This window comes from Camelus dromedarius, chromosome 9 (assembly GCF_036321535.1).
Source record: "Camelus dromedarius isolate mCamDro1 chromosome 9, mCamDro1.pat, whole genome shotgun sequence".
NCBI lineage: Eukaryota > Metazoa > Chordata > Mammalia > Artiodactyla > Camelidae > Camelus > Camelus dromedarius.
In genome coordinates, this window is record NC_087444.1 from 64,676,034 (window position 1) to 64,701,068 (window position 25,035).

Genomic DNA, 25,035 nt, shown 5'->3' on the forward strand with positions numbered 1-25,035 from the left:
GGGGTGCCTGGGAAGGACTCTGGGGTCCAGGCCTGGCCTGTTTAAGGGTCAGGGTCTTCCCAAACTAGGGTCCCACGGGGCCTCCTTCCCTGTTCACCCAGCAGCTGGGTGCCAAGAAGCCTTTGCCGTGTTCTGCTGTGAGAACAGACAGACACTAATCTGATCTCCCCAGACCCAGGCAGCCTCCAGTATCACAGCCACAACCTCAGGAACTGGTCTGCTCTCTCCTTTTGTTTGTCTTGGGAGGGGTAATTACTGAGCAAACAGGGAAGGGAAATCCTGGATTCTGAGTCTCTTCTCCGCTTGATCAGCCGTTACTCAGGCCCAAGGCCTCTGGGGCCCCTTCAGGCCTGGCTCCTTCCTGGCCCTGCATGGGGAAGGGAGCTAGGGTAGCGGGTGTATAGAAACCCAGGGCTTGGCCTTGGTGAATACTCATAGAAAATAAATCCCAGCCCCGGGGCATAAACAGATGTTCACTGACCACTTGCTGTGTTGAGCCCTGGGCTCCCTGATGCTGCCCAGCCTCCCTAGGGTGTCACCATCAGGACCTCCAGTTTCCAGAAGAGGAAACTGAGGCTCAGGGTCAATTAGGAGGGTGTTGGCAGATGTGGGAGTCCCACCCAGACCTCTCTGACCCTCAGCTCACCTCTCCTCTCGCTGGAGCAGCAGGTGGAGGTGGTGAGGGGCAGGGATTGCACGAGAACTCACCCCTTTACTTTCTTTTTCCCTCTTCCAGAGACTGCATCGCTGTCCAAGACCCCCAGCTGGGCAGGCAGAGCCCTCCCCATGGCCGAGCTCCTGCCTCTGCTACCCTGTGTGGCCCCACTAACCCAGGATGGCGGTGCCCGGGACTCCCCTGTCCCTTCAGCTGAGTGGCAGAGCCAGCAGCCACAGGGTGGCAGGGCCAAGGGCCTGGTCTCTAAGCCCTGGAGACCCCTGGAGGTGCCCTCCATTCAGATAACACCAGCCAGTGACGGGGAGTCGCCCCCCTGCACCCCACCCCCCCAGCGCCTGCGGCGGCTGCGGACTTCAGATCCGGAGAGTTCGCCCCAGGACAGGTCAGACCCAGGCGGTGGACTGGGGAAGGGGTTCTCTCTCTGTCAGGACTCATACTCGAAGGTGGGGTTCCTGTGTCTGGCCAGTCCAGGTTGCGGGGCACTGAAGGTCAGTTAGAATGTGGCCTTAGCCTCACAGGGGCCTGACTGGAAGTTGTGAAATAGATGCAGAGATAAAAACTGCAACTGGGAGTAAGTGTTGGGACAACCAGCTGAGCTCAGCTGAGCACTGCTTACTAAGACTGGAGGCAGATAATGCCTTTCACCCTGCCTGGTGTTTTTCAAACTGTGGGTCATAACCCATTTAAAGGCAATGAAACCAATCAGCACTTCTTTCCAACTAGAACCAGGATACAGTATATGAGACGGTGAACAAGAGTGGCTTCCTGCAAATTTTGTGACATTACATATACAGTTGTCCCTCGATATTCATGGGGGTGTTCCAAGACCCCCTTGGATATCAAAATTTACGGATGCTCAAGTCCCTTATATAAAATGGCATAATATTTGCATATAACCTATTCACATCCCCCTGTATACTTTATCTCTAGATTATTTACAATACCTAATGCAGTATAAATGCTATATAAGTGGTTGTAAATACAATGTAAATACTATGTAAATAGTTGCCAGCCAGCAAATTCAAGTTTTGCTTTCTGGAACTTTTTGGAATTAAAAAAAATATATATTTTCAATCCTTGATTGTTTGAGTACACGGATGTGGAACTTGCAGATACGGAGGGCCAAACGTGTTTCTGAGTGTGTACTTGGACACCAATGTAAAAGGTATTTCCTGCTGTAGCCCCCCGGGGCAAAAAAAAAGAAAAGTTTAAAAAAAAAAAAAACTTCTGCAAAGAAACACTACATCTGGCACAAGGAGACAGGAACAGGGGGGTTCAAAGCTATTGGGGGAAAGAGGAAAGAACTACACTGCACTGGCCTTGAATAGAAATGTCCATTGTGGTTTCTTCCCACAATGAACACTCAATTAGAGTTAAGGTTTATGAAGTAAAGCTCTGTGTATTAACAATGATGATGGAGAAAGCAGGTTGCAAAATGATACAGTAGGAGCCTAATTATGTATCTTTTTAAAAGACATTGAACAATAGGACATCTTATTAGGGGATGCATCCTGATACAGAAAAAGGATAGGAAATTATACGGGAAGAACAGTCCAGGGCAGTGGGTACCGCGAGGGGCAGGAACAGAGAAAGGAGGGGTGGAGAGTTGGGCCTTTGACTGTAACTATAGTCATTTATTTCTCAAAAAAAAAAAAAAAAAAGAAAGAAAGAAAGAAGGAAAGAGGAAAGGAGAAGGTTCTGAAGCAAAAATGGCAGAACGTCCACATCTATTATACATGGTTGGTGGGGGACACAGATGACTGTTATATTTTTTCCTGTTTGAAATAAATATTTCCTAATTAAACATTTTTAAGTATTTCAAAAGAAGAAATAGGCAAAGAGAAATATAAAGAAAGAGAGCCGAGAGCCAGAGAGGGGTGGTGAAAGGAGGGCCTCTGAGATCTAAGGGTGAGTGGGAAGAACTGAGGGAAGAGCTTCCTGCAGAAGGAAAGCAAGTGCAAAGGCCTGGGGACAGGAGTGTGTCTGATCAGTTAGAGGAACAGCAGACAGACAGTGAGCAAGGGGGAGCCGGAGGAGAAGTCAGAGTGGTGCCTTGGGCACCTAGAGGAGGACCAAGTTTTAGCTGGAGTGAAGTGGAGCCCCAGGAGGGCTCTGTGCCTCCAGAACCTGACACCAGTTCACAGGCCCCCTCTGGCAGTGTGGAGGGAACAGACTGTAAAGGGAAGGATGGGAGCTGGGAAACCAGGGAGCAGGCTGTGTTGTGGTCCAGGGCAGTGATGGGGAGGGAGTTCAGATGCTGGATAGCCTTTGTAGCGGAGCGCACAGGGTTTGCTGAGAGCCTGGATGTGGGCGTGAGGGAAAAGAGAGGGGTTAGGAAAGGCTGGAGTGTTGAGCCTGCCATCTGCCAAAAGGAGAAGTCAATGGGGTTTTCTGGAGGGAGGGGGTACAAGGGTGGGAGAGCAATGGGAATGGAGTGTTTTCAAGAGGTAGGAACAATCTGTCCTGGAGAGGGGTGGGGAGCCAGTCTCTGTGCTGGGGCGCCTGTGGCCAGGAGCTGTGAGGTGGGACTCACGTATCTGTGTTCTTGTTCTTGTCCCGGACAAGGAGTCTAGGACACTGACTCACTCAGGCAGCCACTGTAGAGATAGGTGCGGGTTACCGCGCCAGAGGAGGGTTGCGCCAACAACAGCGACCTCGGCAAGTCACTTCCCATCTTTAAGGCCAGGCTTCCCCTTCTGTAAAAGGGCTGCACCTCCCACCCCCGCCCTCCCTGTCCCGTGGGAAAGCCCTGAACACAGAGTTAGTGGTATCCTCAGGACTGGGGTGGTTTGCCGGAGGTGAGCGCCGGGGTGGCTGGAATCTAACTTGGTCTGGCAGACACAGGCTGGGACGGAGAGGGGTCCCCAGAGACCGAGGCACTGGGACCTCCTTGGGCCAGCAGGCGGGGCTCTGAGATGGGGAGAGAGAGGCGGCCTAGGGCCCCACCCCCTTCCCGCCAGCAGCGGTTCCTCGCGTACCTACAGCCCCAACACCTCCGTTTCCCCTAATCTCCATCCCACCCCCAGCTCCGCCCCACCTCTCAGGTTCCGCCCGGGGTCGGGCTGCTGAGAGCGCCCGGCCAGGAGCCTAAATGGAGCTGAGGACCCCTTTCTGGGTACCGGGGGAGCGGGTCGGGCCTGTGCCGAGGCAGCTAGCTGCCATGGCGGTGTTTTGTTTTAATTAAGTCTGTCTGTTTTTCTTTGTCCTTCCCCCTCCCCGGTTCATTTCTCCGTCTCTCTCCTTAGATCCTCTGTCACTCTTTTTCTCTTCCTCTCTCCTGCTCTCTCCCTGTGTCTGGCGTCCCAGCCGCCCTCTCCATTTCTGCCCGCTCTTCCTGCCCCTGCGCCCCAGTCCCTCCATCTCTAATCGTCCCTCCCGCCTCTCCCTCCCTGGGGGCCTCGCTCTGTCCCCGCCGGCCCTCCCTCGCCTTGGCCAGCCTCCCCCCCCCCCCCCAAGTCAACCTCTCGCCCTCACCTCCCGCTCCCCCCACTCCCGCCGGTCCCTTCTCCCTCTGGGTATCTGAGTCTCTCCGTCTAGGCCCCGCCGCCGTGACGCGCAGGGGCGGGGGCAGGAAGGGGGAGCCGACGCCGCGGCGCGGCCTCCGGCGGCCCCCGCCTTTTGTGCGGGCTGCTGGCGGCGCGCGGCGGGCGGCCGGGTCGGGTGGGGGCGGCGGCCGACCGAGGCGAGGCGGCTGCCCCGCGGGGACACTCTGCGCAGCCCAGCCCCGCTCAGCCGGGTCCGGCCCTGCCCCGCGGCTGGGCGCGCCGGCCGCACCGCATCCATGTTCGAGTAAGGACCGCGGCGGGGGCGCGGGGAGCCCTGGGGGTTGGCGCGGCCGCAGCCGAGGTCCGGGAGCTTGTGCACCGGCGGCGGGCAGTGAGGAGGGAGGCCTGGGGCGGGGGGTGCAGGGGCGCACTCGGGAGCTGGGCGCTGATGGCAGGGAGGCCCCCCTCCCCCGGGGTCGGCTCGTCACTGCCGGGGCACGCTGCGCCGGCTTGGCCCGGCTTTGGCAGGAGGTCCCGGGCTCATCCCGCGGGGAGCGTGGCCTGCGGGGAGCGCCCCCAGCCTAGTTCGCCCCCGTCTGGGAGGCGAGGGGTGGGCTCGAGGCTGCCCCTGGTCTTCGGGCCTGCGGTGGAGGCCGGAGGCCGGGCGTAGACAAGCCCCCGTCGGCGGGCTCACAGGTTCCGGAGCCCGGGGCAGGCCCCGGAGCATCTCGTTCCGGGCTGGGCCCCTTCGCGCCGTCGTGGTCTGTCGCGACTCTCCTGGCTGCTAGGGTGGGGGCTTCTGCACGGCCGGCCACGTGCCTGAGATCCTGTGGGGCCGTGGGCACAGAACTGACCTACTCCCTGCCTGGGCCCGGAGTGTTTTCCGTTACGAATTGTGGATGTTTTGGAAGTGTGTGTATGCGTGTCTGTTCTAGTGTGCAGACAGCTGTGATCCTCTTTGGCTTTGTTTGTGTGTGATTTACCTCGAAATCCATCTGTGTCTCCATGTGTTACTGTAAGCTCCCTGTGTGTGTCTGTGTCTGGGGCTCTCTGTGCCTGGCTGTGACCTTCTGTGGTTGTATGTGTGTAATGTATGTCATCCCAGCAGACCCATGGGTGTCTGGTTGTGACTTCGGAGTGTGTGTCCGTGTGTCTAAGTCTCCTACCATGCGGACAGCTGTGACCCTCCTTGGCTGTGTGTGTGTGCGAATTTACCTCTGATTCCATCTGTGGTTCCAGGTGTCACTGTAAGTTGCCAGTGTGTTCAGTTGTGACTTTGGGGTGTGTGTGCATATGTGTCTGGGGCTCTGTGTTTGCTGCTATGACCCCCGCCTCTGTGTGTGCCTGTAATTTACTTCTGAACCTATTAGCTCTGTGCAAATGTAAGTCAGTCCACGTGTGACATTATGTGTTTGAGACTCAGTGGGTGTGACTGAGACCCTCTGGGGTTGTGCCTGGAATCTACTTCTGGTTCTATCTTTGTGTGAAAATTCCTGTGTGTGTCCCTTTGTGACATTACTGTGTGTACCTGGGCTTCCATGTGAGCAGCTGGGACCATCTGGGGCTTTGTGTGTGTAAAGAGTAAGAGAGAGAGAGACCCCTTGTGGCTCCTAGTGGTCCTGGGACCCTCCCTCCTGAGACCTTGGGTGTACCCTCGACTCTCTGGGAGCAATAATGGTAACTGACATCGTCCCCCTGTTGCGATTTATAAAGCATGTCCCGTGCATGATTTCAGTACCTGGCCACTGTGTTGTCGAGGCGTGTCCCCAGCCTCCTGGGGCTGCATTATTCCTGAGCCTTTCATGGCTGTCTGAGTGTCGGGGCGCCCTGTCAGTTACAACAGCAGTTGACACGTCCATCCCATGTCATGTAAGGCAGGCCTTTGCTCTGTCTTCCCCTCCAGACAGGGAACGCCAGGAGAGCTGAGCTGACCCCAGGCTTCATTTACCTGCCTTGTGCACGTGTTTGCTGGGGTCCTCTGTGACTGCTCCGTGTGGCTCTCTCTGTGACAGCAGGAATGGTGCTTGCTTTCAGCTCTTCCCTTAGACTTTCCTGTGGCTGGATGTGTGACTGTCACTCACCTGGGACTTTCCATGGTTTTCTGTTTCTGTGACCCTCTGCCGCCACATGTGTGTATACATGCACACGCATGTGTGGGTCACTTCTGGGACTTTGGGTGTGGCTGTAGCATGCTTGTAGTGCTGAGCATGTGTGTAATGGGACCCGGTGGCTTTGTGTGTGACTGTAATACACCTGTGATATACTGCTGGGTGTGTGTTGGGGGCAGGGGGAGACTTCTGATAACTGTGGGGAATTGCAATTTGCCTGTGACACTGGCTGTGTGTGACCCACGTCGAGGTTCCCTTTTGTGCACACCTGTCCCTGCCTCTGCCCCTCTCTGACCAGAGGGAGCTCTGGGCCTCTTTAGGCCCAGGAAGCTGGAAGTGAGGTGTCTGCAGTGGCAAAACCCCATTCTCTTCCAAGTCCCTGCCCCCCCATAACGGCCCTCCAGCCATGTCGGGCTCCTCCCTTCCCTCTCCTGATGCCTGCTTGGCTGGGCAGCCTCAGGGCTGTCAGGCTTGAGCACTTCCTCTTTGTCCTGCCAAGGAGCAGGATCTGGGGACACAGGCCGTGCTGTGTCTGTGTGTGTCGGACGTGCCTCCGATGCCCTCTCGAGCCCTGTGGCCACAGGAGAGTTGGCCGGGTGGAGGAGGGGTCTGTGATTCTGGCTAGAGGGGCAGCAAGAAGATGAGGCAGGAGGAATGTGGCCACCCCTCCTTCAGAACCCTTCCCAAGTTCACCAGGGCTCGGGGTGAAGCCCAAACTCTGGCCCAGGGCCCACAAGGCCTGCGGGAGGACCTGTGCCCTCCTGTCCTCCTTCCCCAGCCCCACTGGCCCCCGCGCTCCTCCTCAGACCTGCCAAGCTCAGCCCTGTCCTGGAACTCACTGTTCCGGCCCCTGAAACAGCCTTTTCTGGCCCTTTGCCAGATCTGCTCCTTGTCTTTTGGGCTCAGCTCAAGTGTGCCTTGCATAGCACCCCCTCCCCTACCTCCGGTCCTCTTTTATCTCTGTGGTCCTCAAACTAGAACATGCATTAGGGTCTCCTCGGCTCCACCCCCAGGCTCTGATTCAGGGGGTCTGCAGTAGGTCCCAGACTCTGCGTTTCCATCCACTTCCAGGTGCTGCGGGGGCTGCTCCTGGGAGTGGTGCTGCTCTGTAGCGGTGACGAGTGCCTGAGAGCATCGCCCTCACTCCACGTGCTCTTACTGGTTGTCTGTCCCCCAGCGGGGGCAGTTCCGTTTTGCTCAGTTCCGTGTCTGTCTTTGCACAGTGCCTTGTGCAGGGCAGGTGCTTCTTGTGCTCTTGGAGAGTAAATGACTGGAGTTGGGGGTCAGTTTGGGCTCCGAACGCCGGGCTGAGGTGTTTGTGCAGTACCTTTTGGGGTCAGCGTATCACCTTGGACTCAGGTTCACTGGGGTGTGTCGGCAGGGCTGTGTGCTCCATTTTTGTCTGACAACCACTAATAAACCAAAGTGCCTTCCAGGTGGGGGCTTTACGTATGCATGCCCTCCTCCAGACAGCCCTGTGAGATAGATACTGTTATTATTCCCGTTATACTCAAGAAGAAACTGAGGCACAGAAAGGTCCAGACACTTGCCCAAGGTCACACAGCAAAGTGGCCCAGCTGAGATCTGCGGTGGTCTCAGCCTGCCAAGGGCTGGGCAAGTCACACACCTGGATGAATCCAAGTTTGGGAGGGGGAGAGGTGTCAATCACTGGTTCAGTCCACAAGACCAAAGCCGGCTGAGCACCTGCTGTGTGCCAGGCCTCACCCTAGGCAAGGGGGTGCGGCTGGAGTGCACCTCCTGGCGTAGGAGGATTCAAAATGGAGAAAATACGGAAGGTCGGGTGGGAGAAGTGCCGAGGAGAAAGATGAAGAGGGAAGGGGCTCAGGAGAGGTGCGGGAGGGAGTCTTGGAGAAATGTCTCTGAGCAGAGCCCTAAAGGAGGCCGGGAGCCTGTGGACATCTGGGAGGACAGCTGTTTGGGCCAAGGGAGCAGCCGAAGCAGAGGCTGGGTGGGGAGTGATGAGAGGGTCCAGTGAGGGGGTGATGAGAGGGTCCAGCTCTGGCCTTTCAGCTGGAGTGAGGTACAGCCAGGGGAGACCTCCCAGGAGGGGTCCAACCTGACTCAGGTGTTCCCCGGCTCCGTCTGGCTGCAGGTGGGGAGCAGACTGAAGGGGACAGGGACAGGGATGGGAGCAGGGGACCTGAGAGAAGGTGGCTTCTGTAGCCCAGAGGAATGGCGGTGGCCCGGGTCACCATCTATTTCGTTTATTTATTTTCCCCACAAATTCGTTTCACAGGTGTGACACAAATGCCTACCTTGGGCCCCATCCTGAGCAATACTGGGACAGAGTAGTGACTAAGACCAAGACTTGCCATCAAGGAGCTCACAGACCTGTGGGGGAAACACAGAGCTGTCATCAGGCAGTGACGGCCCTGGGCAGTCAGTTCTGGGTTGTGGGAAGCGCAGGCAGAGTGGATAGGGGTGGGATGGGAGCTGCCAGGGGGTGGTGGGGACCCGCAGAAGGGAGGCAGCATCCCGGAGGGAGGGACTGTATGAGCAAGAATCCTGAAGGATGCAGAAGAATTTGCTGGGCACAGAAGAAAAAGGACAGTGTGGACAGAGGGAACAGCTTGTGCTAAAGCTTAGAGGCAAGAGAGAGAAGTTTGCGGAGCCCTGAGTGGTTGAGGGACTCCCACCTCCACCCCAGGGTAGATGGAGGCCCCCATGTTGGAATCCTGCCCTGAATTAAATCAGCCATGTGTTGCTTTGCACCTCAGTTTCTTCCTCTTTAGGGGATGGTAGTAATATCAAAGGCACGGGGTGTGTGAGGAGTAATGACTCATCATGTAGAGAGTTTGCTGTAGTCCTAATACAGAGTCCACGTTTATTTATTCAGTCTTTTGAGGGTTCTGTTTGTTCAGTGTCTGCCTCCCACCCGAAGGCTAATTTCCCAAGGTGGGTACCCTCTCTGGCTGGCTGCACCCAGCTCCAGCCAGTGCACGGTTATTCACGTAGTCGAGAATGTTTCTTGATAATTGGCTGTGCCAGGTACAGTGTGGGGTGCTGGGGACACAGTGGCAACCAAGAGCTGGAGTTCACAGTCGGGGGCAGACAATTAACAGACTGAATAAGTGAGCAGGCTGAATTGAGATGATGAGACGGGGAGACTGGGCTTTGGGGAGCCCCTCCAGGCTGGTCCCCAGGGGAGGAGGAGCGGTTGAGCAGAGAGAGGTGATTCAGTTATGCTGGGGCTGTGGAAGGACATTCCAGCCAGAGGGGACAGCAGGTGCAGAGGCCTTGATGCGGGCATGTAGCTGGTGAGCTTCAGGAAGGGATGAAAGGAGGCAGGGATGGTTGGAGAGGAGGGCGTGACGGCGACCACACCAGGGGCCGGGGCTCCAAGGTGAGGACTTTGCTTTTACCTGGAGTGAGATGTAGCCAGGGGAGAGCCCTGACCTGACCAGGGAGGGGGCTGCTGAGATGTCCCGGAGGGAGAGGATGGAGGCTGGACCAGGGCACTGGAGCAGAGGGAAGTGGACATAACAGAAATAATGGAAATGGATTTTAGAGCTGGAGCAGGTGGGACTTGGTAACTGATGAAAAATGAGGGGTGAGGTAAGAAAGAAGGTGCTTAGGGTTTTAGCTCAAGCAGCTGAGTGGAAAGTGGTTATTCAAGAAATATTTATTGTATGAATGAATGAATAAGTTCATTTTAAAAACAGCAGGCATTACTGAGAGCTCGCTACGTGCCAGGCTCTGTTACTCTTTTAGAAGCATTTCACATGTGTTGATTCTTTTAACCCTCCAAACCACCAGACGAGGACATGTGTTTCTCCGCCCTGGATTACAGATGAGCTAACTGAGGCTCGGGGAGCTAGGGAACCTGGTCACACTGCGAGGAGGTGGAGTAGGGTGGGTGGGTGGGGATCAATGGGCTGATGGGTGGGCCCCCCCAGACAGGCCCATCCTCACCCAGGGTGCCCCTTTTCCTCTCTCCCCACCCAGCACCACCCCCCACTCTGGTCGGAGCACGCCAAGCAGCTCCCCATCTCTCCGGAAGCGGCTGCAGCTCTTGCCCCCAAGCCGACCCCCGCCTGAGCCGGAACCAGGCACCATGGTGGAGAAGGGCTCAGACAGCTCCTCAGAGAAGGGTGGGGTGCCGGGGACACCCAGCATCCAGAGCCTGGGCAGCCGGAACTTCATCCGCAACAGCAAGGTTGGTGTAGGCCCAGGTGGCATGGAGGAAGGGGAGGAAGGGCAGAGGGACCCAGGGGCTCATTCTGACTCCACTCCTTTCTCTTACAGAAGATGCAGAGCTGGTACAGCGTAAGTATCTGGGCAGGGGGCCATGCTGGAGGGGTGAGAGGGAGGGGGACGGGTGCTGGGCCAGGAGCCCCTGGCTGCATAGTCAAAGAGTGGGTGCTGCCGTCAGCAGACCTAGGGTCTCATCCTACGCTTAACATGCTGTGTGACCTTAAGTGAGTTGCTTAGCCTCTCTGGGCTTCTCTCTCCTTGAGAAACAGTTCCAACCTTACAAGGCTGAAGGGAACATTCAGTGAGAGTCAGTGATGCTGGTGGGTATGTGGCATGGGGTCTGGCTTACACAGAAAGCAGTGAATGGCTCTTTTCATGGTTATTCTTTTTTAAAAAATCTTTTAGACAATTTTTTATTGAACTATAGTTGATTCACAATGTTGCAGGTGTACAACAAAGTGATTCATTTATATATACATATTGGTTTTCAGATTCTTTTCCATTATAGGTTATTCTAAGATATTTAATATAGTTCCTTGTGCTATACAGTAGGTCCTTGTTGTTTATCCATTTTTTTGTATATGTATTTTTTACTGAACTGTAGTCAGTTCACAATGTTGTGTCAATTTCTGGTATACAGCATAATGCTTCAGTCATACATGAACATACATATATTCATTTTCGTATAAGTAAGCTAGACACCGAAGCCACAGCCCGCCCCGGGCCGAGGAGACTGAGGTGAGCTGGGAGCCTCCTGGGGCAGGATTAGGGGCGTGAACCCCCATCCAGGTTCTCACCCCCCAACCTCCCCCAGATGCTGAGCCCCACGTACAAACAGCGGAACGAGGACTTCCGGAAGCTGTTCAACAAACTCCCTGAAGCCGAACGCCTCATTGTGGGTGAGTCCCCCAGCCCGACCAGCACTGGTCCTGACCCCGATCTCCGGCCCTGCCCTCCCGACTCCCCAGCCTGCGCTGCCGGGCCAGGACAGCCATGTGACTCAGGTGTCTGCCCATCTCTCCCTCGGCCTCAGATTACTCCTGTGCCTTGCAGCGCGAGATCCTCCTCCAGGGCCGCCTCTATCTCTCCGAGAACTGGATCTGCTTCTACAGCAACATCTTCCGCTGGGAGACAACAGTGAGCCAGGGACGAGGAGGGGCCCGGGCTGGGCAGGGCCCTGCCCTTCCTGACCTGCCTTTCGTCCTCAGATTTCCATCCAGTTGAAGGAAGTGACGTGTCTGAAGAAGGAAAAGACGGCCAAGCTGATCCCCAACGCCATCCAGATCTGCACGGAGAGCGAGAAGGTGAGAGGGGACTGGCTGACAGGGCCTCCTCTCTCCTCCCCACCACCCAGATCCCTGTTGACTCCGCACCCAGCTGATCCCTGCCTTCCCTTTCTCTTTATTCTCCCAGCCCCGGCCCAGCTCCCACCATCTCCCACCTGGACCCCCACACCGGCTCCTGTCTCAGGCCCTGTCCCCTCTGTCCCCTCACACAGCTGCTCAGGAAGAGTGTTAATAGTAACAGTCTATCAACTCAGATGCCTCCACCCCCAGGAGGCCTTCCCTCGTGCTCCATTCTATCATGATTGTGGCCTCATGGTCCCAAGACGGCTGCCTCCCACCTGTGGCTCAGACAGGACAGGAAAAGGAAATGGGGAGGGAAGACTTCACAGCAGACTTTCCTTTGTGCTTTATTGGCCAAAAGTGGATTCGTTGGCCACACCCTCAGTGGGCACAGGAGACTGGGAAAGTGCCCTGGGCTTCCTTCTGAGCAGCCCAGCCGCTCTGGGCTGACCCTGTCTCCCGCCCTGGACTGTGAGCCTGGCGACAGGACCAGGGGCCATCTCCTCGTCACGGTGACGCCAGGTCATCCAGTGCTGGGCTGGGTGCAGGACACACATTTTGTGGAATGAGTGAAGGAATGAGTAGCCACACAAGGATGGAGAGCCGGGAACCCCGTGTGCGTGGGGTGGCGCTCCCTCCCCGCCCTCACACCTCCCTCTCTCCTGCAGCACTTCTTCACCTCCTTCGGGGCCCGGGACCGCTGCTTCCTCCTCATCTTCCGCCTCTGGCAAAATGCGCTGCTTGAAAAGGTGGGCCGGGACGCGGCCTGGGGAGGTGGGGTGAGGGCGGGCGGGCGGTGGGGGGGCCTTAGAGCCAGGGGTGCCCTCCGGCCCTCCTCCGTGGGCCCCACTAGGGGGCCACCACAGGCCCCAGGGCCAGACCTTGCCCACAAGAAACGCATGTCCCCAGCCCCTCGATCACCATCTACAAATCAGAAGTGCTCTGAAACTGGGGAGGTTTGGGGTGTGTCTGGCAGTAGACTCTGACCTGAGCGCACATGGTTATTTATAGTCCCCGTCGGCACTAAGAGAGCTTGGTGCTGGGCCGTCCGGTGTGGTAGCCACTGGCCACCACCGCCCCCTTGAACTCAAAATGTGGCTTGTGGGACTGAGGATCTGCATTTTTAATTTAATTTCATTTTTAAGTAACTTAAATGGCCACGTGTCTGTCTTGTATAGCACAGGTCTACATCTCAATTAACATGGCTCTTCATATGTCTCAGGACTGAAAAAATATGAATGTGTATGACTGGGGTAAATCTTAAATGTAATCGTGATTCAGTGTAAAGTTATAGGATCCAGTATAGAATATACCAGTGGTCCTTAAACTTTAGAGCGTCAGGAACCCTTTACCTCTTTAAAATAATTGTAGACTCTAAAGAGCTTTTGTTTAAGTGAGGTATGTCCATCAATATGTACCGAAACTGAAACTGGGAGATTTTTAAGCACAAGACGCACAAGCACGCATCGCATTAGCTGTCAGAACAATGACAGCATCAAATGTCCTATAGGCTCTGAGAAATGCCACTGTACACTCACGAAAGAATAAAACTGAGAAAGGCAAGTAACATCTCATACTACTAGTAACACATCATACTTCCAAAAATAATTTGGACCCCCAGAAATCCTTGAATCATGCATTGAGAACATCAAGTACAGTATACACTGTACTAAATGTATTGTAGCCATTATACTGGATACGAAATAAATGTTTTATAGCTAGTATTATTGGTTATGTATCACAGTATAGGCACTGCATTATCTTCCTTAAATCCCCCAGTTTCTTAATTTTGAACCAAGTCTTACCTCATAGATTTAGAGTAAGGGATTTTAGACTTTATAACATTCTAATAGTCCATTGAGGGCCAGCCCTGAGGGGGCTCTCCTGGAATACCCACTTTGGTTGCGTGAGTTTATGTAGGGATGCATTTGGCGACAGGTAACTGAACATTCAACCAAACAATGGTTTAAACACTTAGACAGTGAATAATTTCAGAAGGTAATAATAATAGCTAACACTTATGGTGCTACTGGGTGCCGGGCACTATTCTGAGCCTTACATGAATTAACTCATTTAATCTTAACAGCCACCCTTTGAGGCAGTAGAGTTATTATCTTTATTTCAGCATTGAAGCACACAGGGATAGACTTGTCCCTGGTCACATATGCTTTTCTGGGGCAGAGTTGAGGTTCTGATCCCATACAGTCAGGTTCTGGAGTCTACCTGAATCACTGCATTGGGCTCATGTAACAAGAGATCTGGAGGCAGGCAGTCCAGAATGGGTGTGAGAGCTCCCTATGTCATCAAGGACCCAAGCTCTTATCCATTACTCCACCCCATCATCCTGCATATTAATGTTTTGTGCACATGCTTGTTGCCTCATGGTTGCAAGATGGCTGCTACGCCTCCAGGTGTCATGCCATCACACAAGTGTCCCAACATAAAGGAAGAAAGGGATGGATGGAAAGTGAGCATTCCTTTATCAGCAAGGGAAATCCTCCTTTAGCTGACTTCTTGCATTTCTCTGGCTAAAACTTGGTTGCATGGGAGGCTGGGTATGTGGCAAAAAAACAAAACAAAACAAAAAAAAACCAAACTCAATTGGTATAAGCCAGTTAAAATTACCTGGGGCTGGAGAAGATTTTCACCCCAAACAGATGAGGGTTCTGCTGGCAGGGAGGGAGGGTGGATAGATGTGAGTAGGCATCGCACCGAGTCTGCTGCTGCTGGCCTGTAACCCCTGGGAAGGCCCAAACCCACTCCTCCAGCAGGACTGCAGTCACGTCCTGTCCTGGGGCGGCTCCAGCTATGGCCGTCCTCAAGGGCAAGGGTGCTGGAGCAGGAACCTGAGGGAGTGACAGTGCAGTCAGCTTCCAAGGAAGGCAGCCAGGCTGGTGGGGATGGAATTCAGCCCCATCACTGAAGAACTGAGTGCAAGTCACTGAACGCCGTTGGTCAGCTGGGGACCACCCCTCCTTCACAGCACCCGGGCTGGGCCCAGAATAAGTGCTTGGTAATGTCAGCTCTTGGGTGGCAGTGCGGTCCAGTGGTTAGTCCCAGGGCTAGTCCAGTCCCCTGGGATCCCATCTCAGCATTGCCACTTCCTGATTGGGTGACATTACCCACTTCTGTGCCTCAGCATCATTATCTTAAAATGATGACGACATTAGCACCTACTTTACAGAACTGTTGGGAAGACTTGTTAAGTTAGCACAGAGTTGACCGCAAGCACGTGACTTCTCCACCCTGGGCCTCGTATTCCCCTTTGTAAAACTGGGAACATTAACCTGTAGCTGTGGAAGTACTGTGAGGGCCTAAGGGCGCAGGCTTCTAGAATGTGGAGCAGATTGAGGGAGGTCTGGGATGGGAGCGCTTGCTGCCCCCTTGTGGACACCAGGGGAACTGCTGAAGCTGAGGGCTGGTGAGGACAGGTGAGAATGGCTCCGGCTCTTGATCAGGTGGAGGCCAACCCAATGTCCTTCCTGCCCAGACGCTGAGTCCCCGCGAGCTCTGGCACCTGGTGCATCAGTGTTACGGCTCAGAGCTGGGCCTCACCAGCGAGGATGAGGACTACGTCTGCCCCTTGCAGCTGAATGGTCTAGGGTGAGTCTGAGGTTGGTGGCTGGTTCCTGGGGTCAGAGAGACAGGAGGGGCTGCATGCAGAGCTCCAGGAGTCCTGAATGGACTGAGGTGGATGCACAAAGTCTGGGAGACCAGGCGGATGTGTGGGGTCTCAAAGATAGAGCAATCCCCACCCTCTCCTTCTCCATAGGAGCCCCAAGGAAGTGGGAGACGAAATCGCCCTGAGTGACATCACCCCCTCGGGGGCGGCTAACCACAGCCAGGAGCCAAGCCCAGCAGGTTCTCGCCGTGGCCGCATCACCCCCAACCTCTCCCAGGCCAGCAGTGATGCAGACCATGGGGTGAGCAGAAGGGAGGAGGAGAGAGGAGGTGCTGGGTGGTGCTGGGGAGAGGGACAGTTTGATGGGGGAGGGTAGGAAATGGATAGAGAAGAGGTGGATAGAGGGGTACGTGAGGGTGTGGATGGAGGGATGGGATGGAGCTGGGAAGATGGGAAGAGAAAATAGGGACAGGTGAGGAAAGAGAGAGGGCAAAGATGGGGACAGGTAGACAGATGGAAAGGGTGAGAGACAGAAGAGGCAAGAGAGGGATGGATGGATGGATGGATGGATAGGGTAGGAAACAGACAGATGAGGCGTGGACAAGATGGACAGACGGACAGGACAGGCGTAAGAAAGCTTACGGCCCAGGCATCGAAGACAGGCTTGGCAGAGGCTGAGAGAAGTCCTTGCCTGGGTCGCCCAGGGCCCCCCGGAGCTCAGCTATGAGCCCTGGGTATGCACATGACCTCCCCAGTCTCGAAGCCTTCTGCTGGGTGTGGGCACACAAGGACTCTCAGGCTGGGATGGAGGTGGGACAAGGCTATATTAAGCTTTTCTCTGCAGGCAGAGGAGGACAAGGAGGAGCAGACAGACAGCCAACCAGATGCCTCCTCCAGCCAGACAGTGACCCCAGTGGCTGAACCCCCGAGCGCAGAGCCCACCCCACCTGACGGGCCCACCTCCCTGGGTCCCTTGGATCTGCTGCCCAGTGAGGAGCTGTTGACGGACACAAGTAACTCCTCCTCGTCCACGGGGGAGGAAGGTGAGGCAGCGGGTCCAGTTCATTTGCTTTGGTTACACGTGACAAACCTTACTCAGACCAAGGGATCTGCTGGTTCACAGGACTCAAAAATCCAAGGGTGAGCAGGTGAGGCATTCAGACGGTGTTATCAGAAATCTGTCCATATTTAGCTCTGCTCTGAAGGCAGTGTAGCAGAGTGGATAGGCACATAGACTCTGAAGCCAGATTGCTGGACCTCCAATCCTGGCCACACCGCTTCCTGGCTGTTTAATTTGGGCAGATTATTCAACCACTCTGAGCTTCATTTTCCTCATCTGAAAAATGGGGTTAGCAGTAGTAACATCCACTTCATAGGGTTGTCATTAAGAGAATTGAGTTAACACATGTGAAGTGCTGGGGCCAGTTCGTAGGTGTTGGCTGTTACTACTTCCATCATCATCATCATCATTTCCATTTCTCTGTGCCAGCTCCATTCTCAGGTAGTTTCTACTCTTGTGGGGGCAGAGAGAGCCCAGCCCTGCCCCAGGCAAGCCTCGCAGAGAGAAAGCATGCTTCTCCCAGCGGCTGCTCCAGGAGCTCTCGGGTTGGCTCTGATTGGAGAACGAGCCCACCCCTGAGCCCATGGCTGTGGCTGATGGCCTGGCCTGGGCCTCACCCACATGGGCACACACACACACGCACATGCACATGCACACCCCGACCCAATCACTGGCCGAGAGCTCAGGCCTGGAGTCTGGGAGCGCATGCGCACCCCTGTCATCACTGGGCTTGCAGGCGGCTGGGCCTACGTGTGTGCTCCACCTTGAACCCATCGTGGTGGCTCTGCTTGTCTGGGCCTGGGGCGCACGCCCACCCTAAAGCTACCCTCGTGGCAGAGGGGACCTAGTAGCGCTCCGTGTCAGTGTCCGCTCTGGTCCAGGAGTACGGGGCTCCCCAGCCACCCCACAAGGCTTGGGAGTGGGGAGGAGCTGTCACCCAGAGGGAGACCGAGGAACGCTGGGGACTCACCCCCTGTCCTCCCTGTTGCCCAGCCGACCTGGCGGCCCTGCTTCCCGACCTCTCCGGCCGGCTCCTCATCAACTCCGTCTTCCACGTGGGGGCCGAGCGGCTCCAGCAGATGCTCTTCTCAGACTCGCCCTTCCTGCAGGGCTTTCTGCAGCAGTGCAAGTTCACAGGTCAGGTGCCCAGGTGGCCCAGGAACAGGGGAGGGGGCGGGGAGGAGCAGGCATGGCTGTGCAGCTCAGGCGGGCGGGTGGGGGAGTGAAAGCGAGACCAGAGGGGCCGCGCCTCTTACTAGCTGGGTGGCCCTGGGCCAGGTGTGGAGCCTCTCTGTGCCTCGGTGTCTCCTATGTGATGGTTGTGCCTGCCTTGTCAGGGTCTCGTGAGAACTAAATGAGTTAATACTAGAAAAGTGCCTAGAATAGGAGCAGATAGTAAGCATTTAACTAATATGAGTTAACGAGCACACTTCTGTGCCCACTCTGTCAAACCGCTGCAGAGACCAGGGTGGATGAACTCCACAACCTAGTGGGAATGGTAGCAAATAGATACTCATACAGATAAGTGAATATCAGAGGGGTGGCTGTGGCTGGGAGCTATCAGGAAAGGCTGCTGGAAGGATGTGAAATTGAAACTAAGGCCTGAAGGAGGAACTTTTCCAGGGAAGAGAGTGGGGGAAAGGAAGCCAGGAGGCCAGGAGGGTACCTGCAAAGGCCCTGAGGCTGGAGGCGGCACTAGGAGAAACCCCTTGGGGCTGGGCCCCTGTGGATGGATGTGGAGAGGGGAAGCCACAGCACCGGGGGAGGCGGAAGGGCTGACCAGGGGACCAGTAGGGAGCTCAGGAGGCTTCAAAAGAGATTCAGGTAGGGGAGGGACTAGTCAGATGCTAATTTTTCTCTATTTATTTTTTCTGTATTAATGAAAATGAACCAGGCAGAATGAGTAAGACTATGCCTTGTCTTGGGGGCACATGAGTCCCTCAAACTATGCTTATATCCTGGAGAGACTGACACATCAGATTGAGGAACTCAGACTCTGTCCAGGGGTACTGGGGAGCCATGGAATGTTGTAGGCAGATAAGGGATAACCCCTGGTCAGGGTTGGCTTTAAGAAGCTATCCCTAAGCCAGAGGTGGAGACTGAGGCTAGGACCTCAGGGAGAGGCTGGAGAGAGGCCCTCGGCAGGCAGGGATGGGCTGAACCAGGACAATGCTCATGTGGTCGTGAATAGATGGGGAGAGAGTATCCAGGACAAGGCCCAGCACTCTGCGTGGAGCCTGGAGGACAGTGGGGCTACCTCTGAGATGGGGCCTGGTGGGTATGAGGGCCCTGGGGACTTCCAGGGGAAGGTGTTCAGGAGGGCGCAGGACCCTAGGTCTGAGGCTCAGGGGAGAGGCTAGGACTGGTAAGGAGAGGAGACAGGGGCTGCCGGAATGGATGAGATAGCCTGGGCAGGGGTGAGAAGTGTAGGCAGGGGAGAGGATCCAGCTCTGACGATCACCACCACCTGAAGTTTTAGGTGTCCAGAAGGAAGGTAGGGCAGACACCAGGGTGGGGACATGCAGGAGGGGGGTTGGGGACAAGTCCCCAGAGAACTGGAACCTTCCAAAAGGCTGAGTCTCCCACAGCCTGGGGATACAGGATGGGACAATAGTGTCTTCATTCTGCCCCTGTCTCCCCCAGACGTGACCTTGAGCCCATGGAGCGGGGACAGCAAGTGCCACCAGCGCCGAGTGCTGACCTACACCATTCCCATCAGCAACCCACTGGGGCCCAAGAGCGCCTCGGTGGTGGAGACGCAGGTGTGCCAGGCGGGATGGCTGGTGGCTGGGTGGCCAGGGTGCGGATGGTGGGTGGCGCTGACTCCTTGCTCCTCTCTTCGCCCCGCAGACACTGTTCCGGCGCGGCCCACAGGCAGGTGGGTGTGTGGTGGACTCAGAGGTGCTGACGCAGGGCATCCCTTACCAGGACTACTTCTACACTGCCCACCGCTACTGCATCCTGGGCCTCGCCCGGAACAAGGCCCGTCTCCGGTGAGCAGCTGCCCGGCCCCTCCACTGGACGTCCTGGTGGCCACAGGGCCCCTGCCCCAGTCTCACCACCACAGATTGTTGGTTGCCTCCCTGGCAGATGAGCAGAAGTCAGGAACACCCTGAGGTGTTTGGCCTGAGCCACCAGGAAGATGGAGATGCCATTGATTGGGGCGGGGCGGGGCGGGGTGGGGAGGGGTAGGTGTGGGGAAGATCAGTAGCTCAGCTTGGGACATGTTGGGCTCTTAAACCCCATGTGGAGTTGGGCGCAGCAGCAAGACGGAAGGGGTTCAAGGGTGAGGTGCAGGCTAAGATGCAGTTTGGGACGGGCAGCACCTCAGGAGGGAGACTTGCCAAGGCAGTGGGTATAGACAGAGAAGGGGCGGCAGGCTGACTGGCTGCCTTGGGGGCGAGTGGGGTGCTGAGCGGGGATCACAGGGAACCCTTGCAGGGGGTGTGTCTGTTTTGTCTGCGGGTGACAAAACAGAATTAGGGGAAGGAAAGCACCCCCCAACCGCCGTGGGGGATGGGGCAGACCCTGACCCCCCCCCCCCCGCCCCTCCCCAGGGTGTCCTCCGAGATCCGCTACCGGAAGCAGCCCTGGAGCCTCGTGAAGTCTCTCATTGAGAAGAACTCGTGGAGCGGCATCGAGGACTACTTCCACCACCTGGGTAGGGAGCAGAGGTCTGGCTAGGGGGCAGATGGGGTCGTGGCCTGGCCAGGTGCAGACTCGCAGAGCCCTCTCTTGTGTCCGCAGAGCGAGAGCTCGCCAAGGCTGAGAAGCTGTCTCTGGAGGAAGGCGGGAAGGATGCCCGGGGGCTGCTGTCCGGTCTGCGGAGGCGGAAGCGGCCCCTGAGCTGGAGGGGTCATGGTGATGGGCCCCAGCACCCGGACCCTGACCCCTGCGCCCGGGCTGGCATGCACACCTCAGGTGCGTTCCGTCAGGCCTGGTCGGATGGGTGGAGGAGCTGGGGGCTGTCGTGGGGTGAGCTGGGACGAGTCTGTCTGACTGCGAGTTGCTCTCCCGCAGGCTCCCTCAGCTCCCGCTTCTCGGAACCATCAGTGGACCAGGGCCCGGGGGCAGGCATCCCCAGCGCCCTGGTTCTCATCAGCATTGTGTGAGTAAGGCGGCCAGGCTTTGGGGTCAGACAGGCCTGGATCTGCACCCTGGCTGTGTGACCTTGGGCAAGTCCTTGGCCTCTCTGGGCTTCTGCTTACGTGGGAATGTGGGCTCACCCCCATAGCTAGGATTATAGGAGGCAATGATTGGGATGTGCCCAGCAGGGCGCCTCACACGGCGTACTGCTCAGTCTGCCACGGAGAAGTCTTCCCTGCAGGGAGAGGGAAGCCTGGGGAGCTTCGGGAGGTCAGAGCGGCCCGACCTCACCCAGCGGGCTGGAGGAGTAGGCTCCCAAAGGAGGCTGGAATTAGGTGAACCAGGAGAGGTGTGCAAAAGAAGCAATGTCGCTTACACACTTCATTCAGGTTTTCCGTGCCCAGCCCTGAGCTGTGTGATGCGAGGGATGTGGTAGAGATGGACAGACCTGGCCCCAGACCAGAGGGAGGGGATTGTGATGGAGGAAACATGGGCAGAGGGGATAGGGCCGGGACGGGAAAGCCAGAAAAGGCTTCTTCCAGGCTAGGCAGGCGGCTGTCAGGGAAGGCCTCCCGGGATAGCAGAGGACTCAAGCTGAGACCCCAGAGGCCCCAGGCAGGGAGACAGACATGCACAGAGGCCTGGGCGTCGGGGGCAGGGTGCTCTGAGGAAATGGAAATGAGACCCATGCTCCCAGCAGACCTTGGGAGGTGACAGTGTCTCTGGTCTCAGTCTCCCAATAACAGTGGTCCAGAGAGAGGCTGTGTGGTGAGCTCAGCTCAGAGCTGCCGGGGTCGGGGGTCAGGGTTCAGGGGTCAGGAGATGGCCAGGACAGGCTGAGCAGCTCTCCTCTCTTTGTCTCCTCCTCTCTGCCTCCTCAGGATCTGTGTGAGGTAGGGTCCAGCATCCTGCACTCCCCTTACCTCGTGTCTCACCCCCAGCTGCAGCCCCTTCTCCCTATTCTGTGCCCCCGACCCCTGGTCCCCCAGCCAGGTGACCTGGAGTGACAGTTAAGGGCGTGGGTGTCAGAGAGGACTGGGTTTGAACCCTGACTTTGCTGCTTATGGACTGTGTGACCCTAAGGATGTCTGTCACCCTCTCTGAGTCTTAGTTTCCTCCTCTGAAAAGAGGGGTAACTGTGGTGCCCCTTCAGGGTGTGGTTGTGTGGGTGCCCGACTCGTGGGAGCATTGGTAACCTGACTCCTGACCTCTGACTCCTGCCCCCCAGCCTCATCATCCTCATCGCCCTCAATGTCCTCCTCTTTTACCGCCTCTGGTCCCTTGAGAGGACAGCTCACACTTTCGAGTCCTGGCACAGTCTGGCCCTGGCCAAGGGGTGAGTGGCCAGCCCAAGGGGATTGGGAGCTTGGGCAGGTGAGGGGAGGCCAGGACCCCACTCAGGCCCTGTATCCCCCACAGCAAGTTTCCCCAGACGGCCACCGAGTGGGCGGAGATCCTGGCCCTGCAGAAGCAGTTCCACAGCGTCGAGGTACACAAGTGGAGGCAGATCCTGCGGGCTTCTGTGGAGCTCCTGGACGAGGTGAGGCACCGGGGCTGTGGGACTGGGGCTGCGGGATCCTGCATTCAAATCCCAAGACATATGCATCTGGGCCTCACTCTCCTCCTCTGTAAAATGAGGAAGCCATTCGTAGTCCCCACCTCCCAGGGTTGCTGGAAAAATCTGTGGGACGGAAGAAAGAATTTACTGGTTCTCATTCTGGGAAAAAAGTCCAGGGATGTCTGACTTCAGGCACAGCTGGATCCAGCCACTCAGTAGTAGTAAGAACCGGTCTCATGCCATCTCTTGACTCTGCCCACCCCCAGGGTTGGCTTTGTTTTGGGCATCCTTTCTCCTAGGATGACCAAAATGGTACCTGCAGCTCTAGGGTAACATCCAAAGGAAGGAGCTCACTCTCCCTGGCTGCTGGGGTCACACGCCCATCCCTGAACCAGTCACAGCAGCCAGGGGTAGATGAGGATTGGTCCCTGAACCCCTCCCCGCCTATGAGGTGACTAAGGGGTCACATGAGGGTAGGAGAGAGGTTCTCCAAAGGGGTCTCACCTCCAGAAGGGGTTGCCCCAAACACCCCCTGTAGTTCAGGGGCAGCATCTATTCAGACGGCCAAGTTCAAATTCTGACATGTGACCTGTGCAAGTGACTTCACCACCGGGGCCTTGGCTTCCTCCTCTGTAAATGGGATAATAATCGATGTTACCTCGAAAGCTGCTGTGAGGATTAAGGGACTTAACATTTGAGTAGCGCGGAGGTCATGCAAACAGCTGATCTGTGTTTGCTGTTACTAGTGTGATCCCGCAAAGCAGGTGCTCAGTAAATGTAGTAGTGGGTCCGCACAGATGTCAGGCCTGCGGTAAGTGCCTGGGGTGGGGAGGAGGGCCGTGGCAGGCTGGGGAGCATCTGGCATTGGCTGGGTGCCCAAGGGCATCACAGCCCACATCGGTGGGTGACGGTGAAAATCACCATGGACCGTTCCGCTGAGCCCCACCTTTAGGGGCCTCACTGCAGCCTGAAATCATGCTCAGAGGAGGATGCTTACACAGGGAAGGGCTGTGCAGGACAGGGGAGAGGGGGAATGGAGCCTGTGGTCCCATCGCTCAGTGAGAGGGAGGTCAGGGCCTTCCTATCATGAGTTAAATTCTGACTATTTTCCTCTCAAATTGCCAAGGGCACAGAATTGACTGCACAAACTAATGCTAACAGCAGACACCAATTGAGCTAGGCTGTTCTAAGAGCTAGAATGACCAACTGGTTTGCTTCTCATGGCTGGCCTATAGGACGGGAGTGCACTTGTTACAACCCGCACCCCATCTAATGGACAGGAACGATGAGGTAGAGGGGTGCCCAAGGCCACGCGGCAGCAGGTAACAATAGCTAATGGGTATTGAATGCCTCCTGTGCGCCAGGTCCTAGGAGTTCACCCGCCCGGTCGCTGAAATCATCCTGTGAGGCAGGTATTTACTGACCCGTGTTTTGGCTGAGGGACCTGGGACCCATAAAGGGCCTGCCTAAGGTTACCCAGTAAGGAACAGAGCCGGGACTTGAACCCAGGCCATCTGGGCCTCTTCCACCTGCTGTCTGTGAGAAGTCAAACTGGGTGCAGAGTGGCTCTGCTCTCATTAAGGGTGACCTTGGCCTCTCGGACCTTCCCCAGTTCCTCAAACGCAGAACTGGGGGATACCTTACCCCTACCAGCACTTACCCACCCCTGCCCACCTCTTCCCACAGATGAAGTTCTCGCTGGAGAAGCTGCATCAAGGCATCACCGTCTCAGAGCCTCCCTTCGACTCCCAGCCACAGCCTGACGACAGCTTCTCCTGAGGACACCTGGCCACGTGGCCGTCCCCCTAAATGGACAGATGGACACAGAGGCTCGGTGGCCACTGCTGGCACGGTGTGAGCACCGGGAGCCTCCCGCCCACCCCTCCCAGTGGCCCGGCCAGGGGGCCACGCAGACACGGGGACCACGGAACCGAGCTGCACTTTAGACCAGCATGTGCGAGCCCAGCTGCCATCGCCTGCCCAGCCACCAGCCAGGGAGCTGGCCCGGCCTTCGGCAGGCCCTCTGCTAACTTATTTTGCCCAACTGGGGTTGTGGGGGGCGCCTCCCAGGGTGCACGATTCCCTCAGCTCTGGGTTTAATGTATTATATTTATTTGGGGCTGACAGGGCCCCAATAAAGGGTTGGAAATGGCTGTGGCTGTGGCTGTGGCTGTGGCTGCGGGGCCCGGGGAGCAGGTGGGAGCCTCCTGTTGCCCTCACTTCCCACCGTGGTGGGGAGGAGGGTTCGTTTTCTGGGGCCACGGTCACTGACACAACCTGGAATTCCCCAGCATCTTTCACAAGCCTTGCGCCATCAGGTGCCAGTGTGGGGTCTCTGAGGACAGACTGGTGGCCAATGGCTTGGGTTCGGTCCTCCTTCTGATAACTTGGCAGCCATGTTGTCCGGAGCAGTTCAACCCCTTTGAGCTTCAGTTTCCTCTTCTGCACAATGAGCATTAGAACAGCGCTTGTCTCCCAGGGTTGTTAGAAGTGAGTCGTTCTCGAACTTTAGCTGCATCAGAATCTCCTGGAGGGCTCTTTACAAAGCAGACTGCCGGACCCCACCCTCAGTTTCTGTCTTAGCACATCTAGGGTGGGTGGAGATTCTGCACTTCCAACAGGTTCCCAGGTGATGCTGAGTGTCCAGGGACCCCACTTTGAAAACCACTTGATAAGGATTCAAGGAGTTAATAAAGGTGGTTACTTAAAACAGGGCCAGGACGAAGTATTCCATAAATGTTACTCTTATGGCAGAAAAATTGAGGAAGAAGTAATGTAGTGAGCACCAAGTACATACCAGGCTCTGTGCCAAGCTCTGATGTTCATTTCATTCTCAGTGACTCCATGGGATGGAGACAAACAGCTAAATGCCTGGGGCC

The 25,035-nt window shown here is 56.4% G+C and overlaps 1 protein-coding gene across 6 annotated transcripts; it reads left to right on the top strand.

Annotated features, from left to right (window-relative positions):
• The first annotated feature begins 3,457 nt into the window (after positions 1-3,457).
• GRAMD1A (GRAM domain containing 1A) lies at positions 3,458-24,309 on the top strand. Of its 6 annotated transcripts, none has more exons than XM_064489231.1 (19): positions 3,458-3,474; positions 10,236-10,446; positions 10,536-10,556; positions 11,299-11,383; positions 11,518-11,621; positions 11,693-11,788; positions 12,499-12,579; positions 15,321-15,433; positions 15,603-15,753; positions 16,297-16,495; positions 17,506-17,649; positions 19,156-19,274; positions 19,363-19,505; positions 20,070-20,173; positions 20,260-20,433; positions 20,533-20,620; positions 21,827-21,934; positions 22,018-22,138; positions 23,843-24,309. In XM_064489231.1, the coding sequence occupies exons 2-19, from the start codon at positions 10,345-10,347 to the stop codon at positions 23,933-23,935; spliced, it is 2,046 nt and encodes a 681-aa protein (XP_064345301.1). In that variant the 5' UTR covers positions 3,458-3,474; positions 10,236-10,344; the 3' UTR covers positions 23,936-24,309. The 6 variants fall into 6 exon arrangements, with proteins under 6 accessions (XP_064345301.1, XP_064345300.1, XP_064345299.1 ...); XM_064489230.1 differs by lacking the exon at positions 3,458-3,474 and adding an exon at positions 3,648-3,791; XM_064489229.1 differs by lacking the exon at positions 3,458-3,474 and adding an exon at positions 4,298-4,465.
• Positions 24,310-25,035: the final 726 nt, after the last annotated feature.

Excerpts from the sequence above, each read along its gene's own strand:
- GRAMD1A (XM_064489228.1), top strand. The coding sequence starts at position 9,581 with ATGGTTGGAGAGGAGGGCGTGACGGCGACCACACCAGGGGCCGGGGCT. Across the intron at positions 11,622-11,692 it reads TCTTCCGCTGGGAGACAACA|ATTTCCATCCAGTTGAAGGA; the intron begins GTGAGCCAGGGA and ends TTTCGTCCTCAG. Across the intron at positions 15,434-15,602 it reads TTGCAGCTGAATGGTCTAGG|GAGCCCCAAGGAAGTGGGAG; the intron begins GTGAGTCTGAGG and ends CCTTCTCCATAG.